At 39.9% G+C, this 18,768-nt stretch overlaps 1 protein-coding gene across 4 annotated transcripts in view; it reads left to right on the forward strand.

Annotated features, from left to right (window-relative positions):
* The window catches only part of pcmt1 (protein-L-isoaspartate (D-aspartate) O-methyltransferase), a 61,619-nt gene that overhangs the window by 23,541 nt on the left and 19,310 nt on the right, over positions 1-18,768 (forward strand). For all 4 annotated transcript variants that reach the window (XM_012963074.2, XM_031901737.1, NM_001030445.1 and 1 more), the window contains 2 exon segments: positions 5,093-5,213; positions 16,210-16,295. In XM_012963074.2, coding sequence (XP_012818528.2) covers positions 5,093-5,213; positions 16,210-16,295 — 207 coding nt within the window.

Here is an 18,768-nt window from a genome sequence, read left to right on the forward strand (position 1 = left end):
TGCCCCTCCCTCAATCTCCTCCTACAACCTGCACCACCGCATTCTTTTCTGCTCCGTTTTGCGTGTCACCCGGCGGCCATTTTGCCGGGTGACGTCATTGAGAGTGCGCACCTGACCTCTTAAAGGATTTTTTTTTTTTGCTTTTTTAAACAAAGCTGTACAGACAGCTTTTTCCTTAAAATTAAACTGTTAGGGCATTAAACAACAATAAAATTAAACAGGAATGAAGTGTACATTGCTTAAGTATTTCAGCAAACACTGTTTAAGCTTGCAAGACTCACTTATAAAATACCTGCAGATCAGATTCAGCGGTGAAAAGGTTAAACTTTCCTGCCTGCAGTCAGAAGAACGTGTTCTAAAAGAGAGGGGGCAGAGAGCTCTTGTTTACAAAGGCAGAGATAGTATAGCAACTGCCTATGCGATTGGAGGATTGACTGTGGGCGTGGAAAAGAGTTCAATCGTCTGCTGTGTAGAGAAGAGATTCATCTCAAGTGAGCAAGCTCTTTAAAACGGCTTGTGAACTACGCCAGGCAGACAAGGAGATTCTGAAGGGAGGGAGGAAGAGGGAGTTACACAGCTCTGCAGTGAGAGAAACTCCAAGGGATCGCTTCAGTGTTTGCTTCTGAGGGACAGGAGTGGCAGGTATTGAAACAGTGCTGTGAGGCAGAGCAATTTCCCTGAAATTTCAGGGAAATCGCGCCCACTGCATATGCCATCCCACTGGAGATTTAAATTTTCGCCAGTGGGATGGCATTTCGGGGAGATTAGTCGCCCGCGAACAGGGAGATTTGTCGCGGGCGACTAATCTCCCCGTGTGCCAGAGCCCTAATAGGCCTCTTAAGATATAAACTATCTGTTTCAGTATTCATTCTGGGGGTATAGTTTTCCTTTAAAAGAAAATGTGATACAACACAGTGGTAAACATTCCACTGTTCCAACTTTTTTTAAATGTGTTACTGGCATCTAATTCAGAATGAGCATATATGTGATCATGGTTATTTCAAACACTGCTATACCAAAATAACCTTATTTTGCATAGCACATTGCTCTGTCAGCTAATGCCTCCCTTCTTGAATTTAATCCTTCTGCTGCAAGATTGCAGCTTCATTGCCAACTTCTAGTGCCAAGCATTTCTACCAACTGTGACCTCTAGATGTCATAGTGAAAACCCCTTCGTTTTGCTTAAAATCAATCCTGAATTAACATGTTAGGATTATAGTACAATTCATGATTTTCTCTGACTTTGTTATTGTGTAATTGTGTATACTTAACAGAATTAAAAATGTTTTTACATGTATTGAGAGACACATTTAAAGTGGACCTGTCACCCAGGCATAAAAATCTGTATAATAAATGCCCTTTTCAAATTAAACACGAAACCCAAATTCATTTTTATATTAACACCTCCAAACCCATTATAAAGGCATTTAAAAATCCCAGCTGTCAATCATATATTGCTTGCCCCACCTCTATGCCTTAGGCATAGAGGCGGGGCAGACAATAACTTTAGCTTTCCATTCAGCACTACATAGATGTCACTGCACATCTCACTTTTCCCCTCCCTTCTCATCATCTAATTGTGCAGCCAGTGCATGGGCCTGTGCATCAGGTCCCCCATTCTGGCACAGAAAAAGATTTTGGCATGATACAAAGCTTCCCTTCATAACAGTGTCCACAAAATGGCAGCTGCCTGCTTGCTGTGATTGAGTAATTCAAAGACGGAAGGAAACATGCTTTATATTATTTATATAGAGTAAGTAAAGTTTATTTTGCTCAACTAAGAATATAGAAAATAAGTTGGAGTTATTTCTTAGGGTGACAGGTTCCCTTTAAGCAGATGATAAATTCGCCCACAATAACCTACACAAGTGTCTGTTATAGAAACATTACTGTTGCTTGTTAATAGCTACAAAAACAGGATTAAACATTTGCATACCTTTTGTAGACCAATATGAGTTTTTTCCATGGCAAACAATGAAACTTATTTGCTATGTACGAGTTGCTACAAATTTTAAAATGTAATTTTTATTATTTATTTCCTGTTATTTATACAGAGCCAACACATTTTTGTACCACTTTGATACAATCATTCACATCAGTCCTTGCCCCAGAAGAGCTTGCAATGTATAAACACCATGGACATGTTTGTGAAGATTCTCATTCATTCAGGTCATGGTATATCTGTAGTATCAAGTCAAATAAATTGGACTTGCTGTATTTTTTTTCTACAAGAAAAACACAAGTCCAGTTGATTTGACTTATTACTACAGATACACCATGAACAATTTAGTCAGAAGCCCACACAGAAAAGATACAAACTCCTTGCAAATAGCGCCCTGGCTAGGATCACATGCAGGACCCCAGCACTGCAAGGTAGAAAATGTCACGTTCCTGTGCCATACAAAAATGAGACAAAGATAAATTATTTCAGAACTTTTTTCACCTTTTAATGTGACCTATAAAATGTACCATTCAATTGAAAAACAAACTGAAATCTTTTAGGTGGAGGGAAGAAAACCAAAAAAGCATGTAGTGTGGATGCATAAGTGTGCACACCCTCTTCTAACTGGGGATGTAGCTGTGTTCAGAATTAAGCAATCACATTCAAAATCATGTTAAATAGGAGTCAGCATACACCTGCCATCATTTAAAGTGCCTCTGATTAACCCCAAATAAAGTTCAGCTGCTCTAGTTGGTCTTTCCTGACATTTTTTTAGTTGCATCCCACAGCCAAAGGTATGGTCCACAGAGAGCTTCCAAAGCATCAGAGGGATCTCATTGTTAAAAGATATCAGTCAGGAGAAGGGTACAAAAGAATTTCCAAGGCATTAGATATACCATGGAACACAGTGAAGACAAGTCATCATCAAGTGGAGAAAATATGGCACATCAGTGAATTACCAAGAACTGGACGTCCCTCCAAAATTTATGAAAAGACGAGAAGAAAACTGGTCAGGGAGGCTACCAAGAGGCCTACAGCAACATTAAAGGAGCTGCAGGAATATCTGGCAAGTACTAGCTGTGTGGTACATGTGACAACAATCTCCCCTATTCTTCTTATGTCTGGGCTGTGGGGTAGAGTGGCAAGATAAAAGCCTTTTCTTACGAAGAAAAACATCCAAGCCAGGCTACATTTTGCAAAAACACATCTGAAGTCTCCAAAAAGCATGTGGGAAAAGGTGTTCTGGTCTGATGAAACCAAGGTTGAACTTTTTGGCCATAATTCCACAAAATATGTTTGGTGCAAAAACAATACTGCACATCACCAAAAGAACACAATACCCACAGTGAAGCATGGTGGTGGCAGCATCATGCTTTGGGGCTGTTTTTCTTCAGCTGGAACTGGGGCCTTAGTTAAGATAGAGGGAATTATGAACAGTTCCAAATACCAGTCAATATTGGCACAAAACCTTCAGGCTTCTGCTGGAAGCTGAACATGAGGAGGAACTTCATCTTTCAGCATGACAACAACCCAAAGCATACATCGGAATCAACAAAGGAATGGCTTCACCGGAAGAAGATTAAAGTTTTGGAATTTATGCAACCACATTATTTTAGTTTTTTTGGTTTTCTTCCCTCCCTAAAAGATTTCAGTTTGCTTTTGAATTGAGTGGTACAGTTTATAGGTCACATTAAAGGTGGAAAAAGTTCTGAAATTATTTATATTTATCTCATTTTAGTACAGAACAGGAACCTGACACTTTATCAGGGGTGTGTAGACTTTTTATATCCACTGTACCTACTGTGCCACCATGCTAACATGGTTTTCTCCCGTGGCAAACAATCCTATCAACAAAAAAAAAGCCAAATTGAAAGTGTGCAATCCAATTATTTTGAATCAAAGAATACAGTTTTTTAAAAATGATTTCCTTTTTCCCAGTCATAAAACAATATTTTGTACTTGATCAAAATTAAAGGTGGGCATACATGGTGCAATAATCTCCCTATAACATCCACCGCAACGAGCCGACGTGGTCTCCGATCCGACGGGTAAATCAAACCTGCGTGATTGAGATCTGTCCAATTTTAGGCAGATATCGGTCAGAAGGCCTGTTGGTGCTGCCCATGCATGGGCAGATAAGCTGCCAAATCGGTCTAAAGAACCCAAATTGGCAGCTGAAATCTGCCCGTTTGTGGTGTTATGCAGAAAACACAAGCCCGTTTGTGGTGTTATGCAGAAAACACAAGCATTCTGGATAGTAGGCCCCATACAGTGTTCCCTCTAATTCTCTCTCTATGTTTTTTTAAAAATTTCTTTTGTGCGCACATTTAAAACTTATGTGCGCATTTTAAAGGACTGTGTGCTTAGGTCATAATAAATACAAAATCAAGTGTTTTCCCACAAAATTCTTTGTGCGCACCACAATTTGTTGTGTGCGCTGATCTCAAAATGTGTGTGCTTGCGCATGAGCACATGCTTAGAGGGAGAGTCAATAAAAAAACATTTTCACAGATAGTATTAATATTTAGACCAAAGGGAAACCAGCACCAGATCATTTTCATAATTTCCTACAAGATTTTTTTTTTTTTTCATTTATCCTATATGCCTCCTTTAAAACATGATACAGTATAGGCGTAGACTGATGCCACATAAGAGAAATAATCTGATGACAATACATCTGGTAAATGGCTGGTAAAGTGGCCAACCTCAGCAAGTGGATCATGCAGTGACAGTGCTGTTGACACCAAACAGGTTTAGGGTAATGTCCCACAGGGAGATTAGTTGCCGGCGACTAATTTCCCTGAAAAACTTTTCTACTGTCAATAAAGGGAATTGCCAGTGGAAAGACCTACAAATAGCTTCAGTTTTCTGAAGTCGCACAAAGTTGCCTGCAGGAGGAAACTTTGCGCGACTTCCCTTTATTGCCGCGGTAGCAGAGATTTATCATGGGCAACTAATGTCCCCTTAGATGTGTTGCTTAACCCACGTAGAGCCAGGGACCAGAAGTGAAGCTCTAAAATATGGCAGGTTGATGTATTTGGTGGGTAGAGTTAGTAGCTAAAAAAAGCAAGAGGTTTATTGTAACTCTTTAACATCTTCCATATTGTTCCAACTGAATTCTGAGCATTCTGTTATTTTATTTTTTCGCAGGTTGGCCCAAAGGGAAAAGTAGTAGGGATTGACCATATCAAAGAATTAGTAGATGATTCTATAAATAATGTAAAAAAAGATGACACAACCTTGTTGTCTTCAGGCCGAGTAAAGCTATTAGGTAAGACTTTTTTCTTGTGTTCACTAATGCTCAAAATGCTTTGTTTAAACTTGTGTTGCACCCACAGGCATAAACCTCTGTTAGTCAGGGCTCAACAAGAAGCAGTACCAACCCAGTTGGATATTTTTTGTAACTGGGTAAACGTGTCCAAGATATCATAATCATCATCGTTTATTTATTTTTATAGCTTCAGCACATTATGCAGCGCTTTACATTTAATTTCTAATGAACAGGGATCTTACAATAATTTAATAAGCAAGGGTTTACAGCAGCAGTTCTCAATCTGTGGGTCGGGACCCTTTGGGACACATATTAATAATCTTATTGTTGGGGGTCACCACAACATGAGGAACTGTATTAAAGGGTCGCGGCATTAGGAAGGTTGAGAACCACTGGTTTACAGAGTAACAATAGGATCAGAGATCCCTACTCGCAAGCTTGCAATCTAAACCACTGACCTTCATCATTTGCCACCGACATTAGACAAATAGTAACAAATATTATATACTGTTGCTCTGTATTGGTAATTGGTTTTGCTTCTTCAAGATTCTTTAACCACAGGGGTTATAATTGCCCATAATCGTTGCGTGTTTTGCTTCTTCAACATTCTTTAACCACAGGAGTTATAATTGACCATATACAGTGGAGGAAATAATTATTTGACCCCTCACTGATTTTGTAAGTTTATCCAATGACAAAGAAATGAAAAGTCTCAGAATAGTATCATTTCAATGGTAGGTTTATTTTAACAGTGGCAGATAGCACATCAAAAGGAAAATCGAAAAAATAACTTTAAATAAAAGATAGCAACTGATTTGCATTTCATTGAGTGAAATAAGTTTTTGAACCCCTACCAACCATTAAGAGTTCTGGCTCCCACAGAGTAGTTAGACACTTCTACTCAATTAGTCAACCTCATTAAGGACACCTGTCTTAACTAGTCACCTGTATAAAAGACACCTGTCCACAGAATCAATCAATCAAGCAGACTCCAAACTCTCCAACATGGGAAAGACCAAAGAGCTGTCCAAGGATGTCAGAGACAAAATTGTAGACCTGCACAAGGCTGGAATGGGCTACAAAACCATTAGCAAGAAGCTGGGAGAGAAGGCGACAACTGTTGGTGCGATTGTTTGAAAATGGAAGGAGCACAAAATGACCATCAATCGACCTCGCTCTGGGGCTCCACGCAAGATCTCACCTCGTGGGGTGTCAATGATTCTGAGAAAGGTGAAAAAGCATCCTAGAACTACACGGGAGGAGTTAGTTAATGACCTCAAATTAGCAGGGACCACAGTCACCAAGAAAACCATTGGAAACACATTACACCGCAATGGATTAAAATCCTGCAGGGCTCGCAAGGTCCCCCTGCTCAAGAAGGCACATGTGCAGGCCCGTCTGAAGTTTGCCAATGAACACCTGAATGATTCTGTGAGTGACTGGGAGAAGGTGCTGTGGTCTGATGAGACCAAAATAGAGCTCTTTGGCATTAACTCAACTCGCTGTGTTTGGAGGAAGAAAAATGCTGCCTATGACCCCCAAAACACCGTCCCCACCGTCAAGCATGGGGGTGGAAACATTTTGCTTTGGGGGTGTTTTTCTGCTAAGGGCACAGGACAACTTATTCGCATTAACGGGAAAATGGACGGAGCCATGTATCGTGAAATCCTGAACGACAACCTCCTTCCCTCTGCCAGGAAACTGAAAATGGGTCGTGGATGGGTGTTCCAGCACGACAATGACCCAAAACATACAGCAAAGGCAACAAAGGAGTGGCTCAAGAAGAAGCACATTAAGGTCATGGAGTGGCCTAGTCAGTCTCCGGACCTTAATCCAATAGAAAACCTATGGAGGGAGCTCAAGCTCAGAGTTGCACAGAGACAGCCTCGAAACCTTAGGGATTTAGAGATGATCTGCAAAGAGGAGTGGACCAACATTCCTCCTAAAATGTGCGCAAACTTGGTCATCAATTACAAGAAACGTTTGACCTCTGTGCTTGCAAACAAGGGTTTTTCCACTAAGTATTAAGTCTTTTTTTGTTAGAGGGTTCAAAAACTTATTTCACTCAATGAAATGCAAATCAGTTGCTATCTTTTATTTAAAGTTATTTTTTCGATTTTCCTTTTGATGTGCTATCTGCCACTGTTAAAATAAACCTACCATTGAAATGATACTGTTCTGAGACTTTTCATTTCTTTGTCATTGGACAAACTTACAAAATCAGTGAGGGGTCAAATAATTATTTCCTCCACTGTATTATAGACAAAGTAAAGACAACACGTTTTGTGGCTTTGAAATTAAAAAGGAAATTCAAAATAGAAAGTAACAATTTTCTTTTAATAATTCCTTAAAAACACTGTGGCAGGAGCCTAAAGCTTAAAGGAAAACTAAAGCTTAACTATAGAAATAAGCTGGAAATGTTGAACATTATGTTTTGGGGTTCTGTTCTCAATTCATTCCATTAATAAGAAAAAGTAGAAGTGTTAAGAATCACCCTATGTGGCTTTACTCTGAGGTAAAGAAGTTAATAGGGAGAAAAAGGAAAGCTTTTAAGAAATATAAGTCAGAGGGGACAGTGGCTGCGTTTAATGATTATAAACACTATAACAAGTGTTGTAAAACAGCAATCCGGAAGGCAAAGATAGAAAATGAGGAGCGCATCGCGGCCGAGGCCAAGGCTAACCCCAAAAAGTTTTTTAAGTATATTAATAGTAAAAAGATGCAGGTTGAGGGTGTGGCCCCATTGAGTTATAATAACAATATGGTTACAGCGGATACAGAAAAGGCAGATGTGCTTAACCAGTTCTTTTCTTCTGTGTATACAGTAGAGGAGCCAGTGGGCCAAGTCCCACCCAATAGCTTCACTGTTGCCTCAGCTCCAACTACACAGTGGTTGGCACAGGATATGGTGCTTAAAGGGTTACACACGATAAATGTAAACAAGGCACCTGGGCCAGATGGAATACACCCTCGGGTACTGAGAGAGCTAGGGGCAGAATTGCAGTGGCCCTTGTTTCTGATATTCTCAGACTCTCTTTCATCAGGTATGGTACCTAGGGATTGGAAGAAGGCGAATGTCATTCCCATATTTAAAAAGGGAGTAAGATCTCAGCCTGGCAATTATAGGCCTGTAAGTTTGACATCCGTGGTGGGCAAGTTATTTGAAGGCTTGTTAAGGGATCACATTCAAAATTATGTAGTGGAGAATGCCGTTATGAGCAGTAATCAGCATGGCTTTATGAAGGACAGGTCATGTCAGACCAATTTAATTGCTTTTTATGATGAGGTAAGTAAGAAGCTGGACAGTGGGGATGCAGTAGATATCATCTATTTGGATTTTGCCAAAGCATTTGATACCGTTCCCCACAAACGACTGCTTTCTAAGCTAAGGTCTATTGGTCTTAGTGAAGCCGTTTGCACATGGATAGAAAACTGGCTACAGGATCGGGTACAGAGGGTGGTTGTTAATGGTACATTCTCTACTTGGAATAAGGTTCTCAGTGGGGTCCCTCAGGGTTCTGTACTGGGTCCACTTTTGTTTAATTTGTTCATAAATGACTTAGGGGAGGGTATTATGAGTAATGTATCAGTGATTGCAGATGACACAAAACTCTGCAGACCAGTCAATTCTATCCAGGATGTGACATCCCTGCAGCAGGATCTTGACCAACTGGCAATCTGGGCAGCTAAGTGGCAGATGAGATTTAATGTGGATAAATGTAAGGTCATGCACCTGGGATGTAAAAATATGCAAGCCCCGTATACCCTTAATGGGACTGCACTAGGCAAATCCATAATGGAAAAGGACCTTGGAGTCCTTGTAGATAATAAACTTGGCTGTAGCAAGCAATGCCAGGCAGCAGCTGCAAGGGCAAACAAGGTTTTGAGCTGTATTAAAAGGGGTATAGATTCACGGGAGGAGGGGGTTATTCTTCCCCTTTACAGAGCGCTGGTAAGGCCCCATCTAGAATATGCTGTTCAGTTTTGGTCTCCAGTGCTCAAACGGGACATGATTGAGTTAGAGAGGGTCCAGAGAAGGGCAACTAAGCTGGTAAAGGGTATGGAAAGTCTCCGGTTATGAAGAAAGACTGGCCAAGTTGGGTCTGTTTACACTGGAGAAGAGGCGCTTAAGAGGTGACATGATAACTATGTATAAATATATAAGGGGATCATATAATAACCTTTCTAATGTTTTATTTACCAGTAGGTCCTTCCAACGGACACGAGGGCACCCACTCCGTTTAGAAGAAGGGAGGTTCCATTTAAACATTCGGAAAGGATTTTTTACAGTGAGAGCTGTGAGGTTCTGGAATTCCCTCCCCGAATCAGTCGTGCTGGCTGATACATTATATAACTTTAAGAAGGGGCTGGATGGATTCTTAGCAAGTGAGGGAATACAGGGTTATGGGAGATAGCTCTTAGTACTAGTTGATCCAGGGACTGGTCCGATTGCCATCTTGGAGTCAGGAAGGAATTTTTTCCCCTCTGTGGCAAATTAGAGAGGCTTCAGATGGGGTTTTTTGCCTTCCTCTGGATCAACTAGTAGTTAGGCAGGTTATATATAGGCATTATGGTTGAACTTGATGGACGTATGTCTTTTTTCAACCCAACTTACTATGTTACTATGTACCAGCCCAAAGCAACTACAACCCTTTAGCAGGGAAGATTTGTGCCTTCAAAGATGCCTCCAGTAGCTCCCAATCTTTTCTGCTGATTTACTGTACAGTACATGTTCTGGGCTGCTGTCAGTTACTGATCTTAGGGACTGACTCACAGTATAGATTATAAATATCATAGCACAAAGCTGATTAGTAATTAATTCAGATTCTCGTTATATGGAAGCTTCAAATCCAGTGCAATTAGCATCAGAATTTAATAATCATACATGTAGCATCAGTTTATATGACAGGCCAGCCTCATTTTGTGCTTTATAATTTGCAGTGACTCCTAAGCTTAGCTGTTTTTTTTTAACAGCTGCTCAGATGTACAGATGCACAGTGACCTATATCAATACTACTATAGAAATGCTGAAACATGAATCTAGTTCGGTCAGTTGGGTATATAAAATATGGCATTTCTAGCTTTATTCATCTTAAGGGTTTAGTTCTCCTATAAGAATCTTTACATTGGTGGCTAGAAGAGCAAAACATGTGGACTACATTATCAGTGGATGTCAATTAAACAAGATGATAAATAGTGCTCGGGAAACTTGGGCTCTGACCATTAGTAACATAGTAAGTGGAACCACTCCCTGGATCAGCTTGTACTGTGAGCTGTCTACCATAGTCAGTACAACTGATTCAGGAAAAGAATTTTACAGCTTCACAGCCCTCACAGTAAAAACTCCTTTCTGAATATTTAGAGGGAACTTCCTTTCTTCTAACTGTAATGGGTAAATAAAGCATTAGAGAGACTATTATATGATACCCTTATATATTTATACATAGTTATCATATAACCCCTTAAGTGCCTCTTCCGCCAACTTGGCCAGTCTTCCTTGATAACTAAGACTTTCCATACCCTATACCAGTTTAGTTGCCACTCTAGATCAGTGGTTCTCAACCTTCCTAATGCCGAGAATTACAGCGTATAATGTTAAAGCATTGACACAGTACTGCATAGAAAGTTAATGATAAAATTGAGGAATATTTGCCTGAAACATAATATTTTATAATTGAATAGAGAACTGGCTGAAGGATAGATTACAAAGAGTGGTGGTAAATGGAACATTTTCTAATTGGGCCAGTGTAGTTAGTGGAGTACCGCAGGGGTCTGTCCTTGGTCCCTTGCTTTTTAACTTTTTTATTAATGGCCTGGAGGTGGGCATTGAAAGTATGGTTTCTATTTTTGCTGATAATACTAAATTGTGCAAAACTATAAGTGCCATGTAGGATGCAGTCACTTCGCAGGGCGATTTGACAACATTGGAAAACTGGCCAGCAAAATGGAAAATGAGGTTCAATGCTGAAAATTGCAAAGTTATGTAAAAATAATTTCAAGTCAAGTTACACACTTAATGGCCGTATGTTGGAGCTATCCTTAATTGAGAAGGATCTGGGGATTTTTGTAGATAACAAGTTATCTAATTTAAGGCAGTGTCATTCAGTGGCTACTAAAGCAAATAAAGTTCTATCTTGCATTAAAAAGGGCATTTTTAAGGCCTCACCTTGAGTAGGCAGTTGGAAAGACAACAGAGACCTGGCAACTAAATTGGAAAAGGAGATGGAATATTTAAGCTATGAGGTTAGCCACTCTTAGCCCTTAGCTAGTGTTGCTCTCCAAGTCTTTTTTTTACTGTGGTTCACGATTAATAAAGGTTGGGGATCCCTGCATTAGAGGAATGAAACTTTAATTTGAAGCAACGTAGGTGGTTTTTCACAGTGAGGTTGTGGAATGCTCTTCTGAGTATGGCAGATCCTCTCAATGCCTTTAAAGGAGAAGGAACATCATTTTGGCATTTTACTGCCAATAGATTCGCCACATAGAACGCTATATTTATTCAGCACAAAGCTTTACTATACCTGAGCAAACCACACTAGAAGCTCCCTCTGATAGCAGCTGCAGCCATTTTAGCTTGGTCTTGGTAGCTTCCTGCTGTAGTTATAGCCATTTGAAGCTCAGATCTCCCATTCCTAAGGGTGGGGTAAGTGAGTTGTTATGCATTCTTATGGGAGGGGGAGAGGGATAGAGGAAAGAACTGAGCAGACTCAAGCCCCAAACCTGAAGGGGCCCTAAAAGAGAGGAAGTCTGATACTGAAGAACATGTTCCCAAAGAAGGAGACAAGAAATCCTGTGCTTCTTTAGATAGAGGACTCAGTGCAGCGTTTCTGTGAGTGCTTATGGCTGTATTTACATAGACCTTTCAGATAAAGCTTACTTAGTTTTTACCTTTCCTTCTTCTTTAAGATTGGTTTGGATGATTTCTTGAATAAGCATATTATTCAAGGCTACTGGGATATTTAAATTTCCAATTTGTATTAGTGCTGGGCGGTATACCTTTTAATACCGAATACCGGTATTTTTTTTTTTTTTAAATGATATACATTTTGCAAATACCCCCATACCGGTGTGTCAGAACCCGGGAGTTGAAGCTAAGGAGGCGGAAGTGCTTGGGGCCGGGACTTTGATGGAGCGTGGGAGAGGAATTTGATCGCCGGCAGCGCTTCACCCGTTACCATAGCAACTGTCGGGCGGCCGGGGCATGGAGGCATGAAGCGTGTGCTTACATAAGCCGGGAATCGGCTGGCAGCTGTGTGAGGCAGTACTGCTGAGCCCGCCGTAATGAATAGGAAGAAAAGGGACAAGGGCTTTGAGAGCCCCCGACATTACAAATTATAAGTATCCTTCTTTATGGCCCTCTTATTGTGCCTATCAGTATGTGCTGTCATGTATTACTTATTTATTTGTGTGATACGTTCCATACATACCTGGGGGGGGGCATCTGAGTCTCACCCTCTCCTTATAAATCTCCCTCTAGCAGTGACCTGTGCCTCCCCCTGTGTCTGTACCTGTGCCCCCCGTGTGTCTGTACCTGTGCTGCCCAAGATCATGCATGGAAAAAAAAAAATACTGTCAAATACTGTGACACCGATATAATTTTGAAAAATACCGTGATATAAATTTTTGGTCATACCGCCCAGCTCTAATTTGTATTGATGTTGGTATATATAGTTTATGCGCAGCATGTTAGTGTATAAATAGGTCAGGATAGGTTGTGTGTGCTGGGTTCACTTGGGGGGGCTGAACTTGATTGAATTTGGTCTTTTTTTTTTCAACCTAAGTAACTTTGTAATATATTGAGTTACCTAAGCTCAATCATAGGTGATAATTCATTTGCTCCTTAACAGTATAGGAGGAGGAGACTTTCCATACCCTTTACCAGCTTAAGTGCCCTTTCTTTGGACCCTCTCTAATTCAATAATATCCTGTTTGAGCACTGGAGACCAAATGTGTACGGCATATTCTAGATGTGGCTTTACAAGTGCTCTGTAAAGTGGAAGAATAATCCTCTCCTCCCACAAATCTATGCCCTTTTTAGTACAGCTCAAAATCTTCTTTGCCCTTGCAGCTGGCATCGCTTGCTACAACCAAGTTTATTATCTACAAGGACTCCAAGATTCTTCTCCATTGTGGATTTGCGTAGTGCAGTCCCATTAAGGGTATAAGTGGCTTGCATATTTTTACATCCAAAATGCATGTGACCTTACATTTATCAACGTTATATTTCATCTGCCACTTAGCCGTCCAAATTTCTAGCTTGTCAAGATTCTTCTGCAAGGATGCCACATCCTGGATAGAATGAATTAGGCTGCAGAGTTTTGTGTCATTTGCAAACCATGATACATTCCTTAAATTACCCTCCTTAATGGACAATTTAATAAAAGTGGACCCAACACAGAACCCTAAGGGACCCCTTATTAAGAACCTTAAAAGAAGAGAATGTACCATTAACAACCACCAATTCTCTGCTGTCTTTTCGGGCAGCTCCTTCCACTCCCTGTGCAAACACAGCATGTGATGAGAAGGCCTCCCCCATGCCTCTCCCTGAACCAGCAAGAAAATAAAGCCATTATTCACTGGCAAGGCAGATATTCAAAGTGAAGCGATGGGGGAAACAAATTTCGGGTTTAAAGTCATGCAGTCACCCTATCGCCTTTTTTCACTATGTCCTATACATCAATGGTAATGTTATTTATTTAATGCCCACTTATAATATTGCAATTTCTATATGATATATGTCTTAATAAAAGTATCTAGAAGGGATATTTTTAATGATAAATATTGGAGTTACTGTTCCTTTAAGCACTAAGGCAATGGAAAAAGTTGCCCAATGCTGTCTCAAAATTTCAGTGTTAGAATGACTGTTACCTAATTCACTGAATGCTAGATTGTTACTTAAAGTTTCTAAATCTGACTGTATTGCCAGCCAGACTGTCCCTTCCTTAGCCTGTCACTTATACTTTCTAAAGCTAACAGCCCTCTCATACAGGAACATGAGGGATCAGATAGGTAAAGTAGAAGCATCAGGCAAATACTTGTATGGCAAAATTATTATGTAAAGGCTATGTAAAGACAATGTTATAATGTATGTAAAAAAGGTTTAATTTCTGGTATCAGTATCTCTTTAACTGTCTTAAATGGGCAAAGCAAGGGGGAAGACAGAAGTCTTCAGAGGAGAGAAATATACCCTACAAAGAATATTAGATCCTGCATATTTTATCTGAATGTATCTGAATTCTACTGTTTTGGAATATAAATATAATTTTTTTATAAGGTGTATTGCAATTCAGTCCCCCATTTTAGTCACTTATCTAGGTAAGAGATTTGAATTTGTTAATTTTGAAAGATCCAACATTTTAGCTTGTGGCCTCAAATAAACTATCAATACTAACCAAAAATAAATATTTCCAGTTGCAGTACCTTCAGAAGAGGTTATATTTTATTGCTTGTCCATTTTTATGTTGTCAGCCTGCGTATATGTATCATTTTCTTTCCAGGTATGAGGAAGTGTTCCTACTGTTTATTTGTTATTCGTTAGTGTGACAAGCTTAAAGGTAAGGACCCACGAGGCGGATTGTCAGCCTGTGTATACTAGCTTACAGTGTATATAAGGCTGACAATCCACCTCAGGGGGCTTTACCCTAAAGTTGCGTTTTTGTAAGTTCAGGTGCATTTGTATCATAGCTGAAGTTAGCCATTGCTGATATAGAATTGATAACTGGGGTATAGATGCAGGGATCTCAAGGGAATATTCTTCAGTATGCAATACAGTAACCAGCTTCCTACCATACATCTAATACTATGTACAGTACTCAACCCCTTCTTCCAAACAATGTATCTAATACACCAACTCCCCCCCCCCCAGTATTTAACCTTTCTTGCTCACTTATAGCATTGAACCCTCTCCACAAGTCCATTATTCAAACCCCCCACCCCCTGTAGTTCACATTTTTCTGTTTTCTCTAAACAGCGGATTTTTATTAGCCAGAAGTCGACAGTCTAGTCCTTTTCTTCCTCCCAACTCATTGTTTACCTGGATTTTATTGATAATGAATACAAACTCATTATTAAAGAGTTTATTAATAATGAGTTATTTTTTTTTGAGACCTTCTTGCATTTAGCAGCCCGTGATGCCCCTAGCGCAAGAAATCATTTGGGAAAGACATTTTGCTAATAAAGATCCGTACATGTGCCTGTATCCGAGCATACATCCTTTTCCCCAGTGACAATATGATCATTTGCTAATACATTGTTGCAACCATATCCTCCACATACAAGCTTCTTTGAAATGTACTGGGATTTATTTATATTTAAATAAGTTGTACTTTTACTCAACCCCATGTAATACTTATTTTCAGTAAATGCCTACATTATGAGATCATATGCACATAACTTTACAAGTAAATATATTAAGAGTCACTGTTGAAATACATGTTGACTTACAATACCAGATTGCAGATAAGCGCAGGCCAAGAAAGCGCCCCTATACTTTAAGAATCTGAAAGTTGTGCCTGCACCTGAAAGCTTTGGTTTGGCCTAGGTGCAGACACGCACAGCGTTTTTAACTGGCAACTGTTAGAGTATGCTGTTTCGGGCTGCATCTGCACGACTTGCAGATTGTTAAAACGGAGGCCAAAAAAAAGGAGGATAGAGGAGAGCACTCTTCAGGCAGAATATCTGCTGAACAATTACATTCATTTAAGGCTTGCATATAATATCAGTACAGTACTACTATTTTTGACTTTCTAATTGACATAAAATGTAATACAACCTTGTGAGCAGGAAGACTGGCTTATACAAGCAGTGCTGCAAAATGTTGGCAAACGGCCATCTGGCTAGTTCTGTGTTCAAAGATAAGCATATGTTTTATTCCATCAAGATGACATTGTTTGCTATTTTGTTTTTTTACTTGCTCTGTATCTGAACAAACATGTTTATTTTTGTTTTTTTATACAATTCTTTCATGATGTTAAAGTTAAACATTTGTTTATTTTAGTTGGAGATGGTAGAATGGGTTACCCAGAAGAAGCACCTTATGATGCTATTCATGTAGGAGCAGCTGCACCTGTTGTACCACAAGCTGTATGTATTCTATTGATATGGTGCCAGATATATTTCCTTATTATCTCCGAATACTGAAAACCCTTCTGACAATGAGTTTTTGCAAATGTGCACCTTTTTTTTTTTTTTTTTTTTGCTTACTTGCCCCCCACTAAGTCAATATATAAGCAAGTGGTTAGTAGTTAGGTAGGGCTTACCCTTTCTGACCACCCCTCTGATTTTTCCAATAAACAATGAATAGTTTGTAACTGTATAATCCACAGTTTACATTATACTTTTACTATTCTTTGTTGGAGACCACTGAATGAGTTAAATCACATGTAAACCCCACACACAAAAATTTAATCAGTGAACAGCCTCTTTGAAATCTTTCAATACCTGCCACTCTGGTTGTCCAGAGGATAATAGTAAGGCTGCAGCATCCCCTTAGTCACTTAGATTTCCTTCTCCTCCTATAACCCACTCGGCCCCCTCCCTCACGAATTTGCTTTGGCTTTGGCTTGTGGGCATGCTCAGTTGCTCTAAGCTCAGATTACTAAACACGCCCTCCAGTCTAGCAGCCAGTGAAGAGATGGCATTGCTGGTTCCCATAGAAACTAAGCTCTAGCTGTCTGCTTCAATTTTTTTCTCCCAACCAACCCTCCTGAGCTCAGCACAAACACAACAGAACATTTATCAGAGACAGTTCAGCTTGTGTGAGCCTGTATTCTTGATGAAATGTATACTGAATAAGGGTCTGTGTGTGTGTGTATGCTGTTGGCAGATTTAAATGTATCTGATTATGTATCAGAGGAAAAATGGCCACCGGGTGAAAGCTCCTATTAGCTTTAGGAAAATGTGATGGTGCTGGCAAACAGAGGGGATAAATGCAGTACAAATGCTGCCATTTGGGTGGGGGAGGCATGTCCAACTGATATACATTGTAGGCAAATGTAGGCTTTACATGTCCTTTAAATGGCCTGAGGCAGTTGTTTAAATTTGGCATAGTGATTATGGAGATTGCAGAATCCACAGAGATATTTTACAAGTACACATTTGGTTTAGATTGTGGAGTATTCCGTTGCCTTGTTTTCCCTCATTTTGTTGTAGATGGATTTTATTTCGCCGAGCTACACAAAATAATTAGTAATATCAAAGTGAAAAAAATCAACAGTTTTTATTGCAATTTATTGATTGCATAAGTATTGACCTGCCTTGCAGTGAAACTTCTAAATAAGGTCTGGTGCAACCAGTTGCATTCAAAATTACATTAGATGACTAGAGTCCATCTGTATGCAAATAAAGTGTCACATAATCTCAAAATAATTACTGAATGCCCATTCTTAAAGGCTCTATATACACTAGAGAGTTTATATATACAATCAGCATCACGAAGACCAAGGAGCTATCAAAGCAACTCCAGCCAGTAAAAGCACTGCAATCAGCACCAATCTGGGTTGATTTAAAAAGAATGATTTCAGACTTTGAAATCTGGACACACCCCCCCCCCCCCCCCCCATCAATTTTTACAAAATAGAAAGAATATGACACAACTGCAGCTCTGAATAGAAAAGCCTGCCCAACAAAACCTCAAAGCAGGACAATTAAAAAGCAACCAAGAGAGCAGAGGTAATTCAGCAGCCCAGAAAGAACCCCAGCTGACATGGTACAACATGGATGCTGTACAAGAGCTTTATGGAAGAGTTGTAAGAAAAAGCCACTGCTAAAAAAAAAAACAAAACTCATCAAACCCATTTGGAGTTTGGCAGAAGATGTAGCAGACACAGCAAAAAGGTTTCTTTGTTCTGATAAAACCAAACTTGAACTGGGGCACTCTGAGGCTGCAAATCCATTACTGGAGGATCTACCACAAATCCAAAAAGGCCTCCAAGAGCCGGATGTCTCCCGTGGTGCTTCCAAGCTAAAGTTATCTGCTTCTGTAAGTGCTACTGCTCACTCTGACCTTGTGACTACAGAGGAAGAACCACCGCTGACATAGTACAACATGGATGCTGTACAAGAGCTTTATGGAAAAGTAGTGAGAAGAAAGCCAAAAAAAAAAACATATCAAACCCATTTGGAGTTTGCCAGAAGATGTAGGAGACAGCAAGTGGATTCTTTGTTCTGATAAGACCAAACTTGAACTGAGACACTTTGAGGCTGCAAATTCATTACTGGAGGATCAACCACAAATCTCAAAAGTCCTCCAGATATCTCCTGTGGGGATACATCAAAGTGGGGATACATCAAAGTGGGCATACTGGCAGATGTTACAAGTGTTTGACCCCTTTGTGAGGATCGGTGTTGTGTGTGTGCCTGTTACGTGGGAGCAGCTACTATTTCCAAGGACAGGTACTTGGAGGAATGTAGCGCTACCTTGGGTAATAAGAGCTCATGGGGAGGGACATTGTGCAAGGAATTAAACTGTGCATTTATTTCTCTCTTGTGGAATTAAATATGGAATAGTTATACTTAAAGGACTGTGCTTGTTACCCGAGTGTTTTATCTGCCAATA

This window comes from Xenopus tropicalis, chromosome 5 (assembly GCF_000004195.4).
Source record: "Xenopus tropicalis strain Nigerian chromosome 5, UCB_Xtro_10.0, whole genome shotgun sequence".
In the NCBI taxonomy this organism is placed as follows: Eukaryota; Metazoa; Chordata; class Amphibia; order Anura; family Pipidae; genus Xenopus; species Xenopus tropicalis.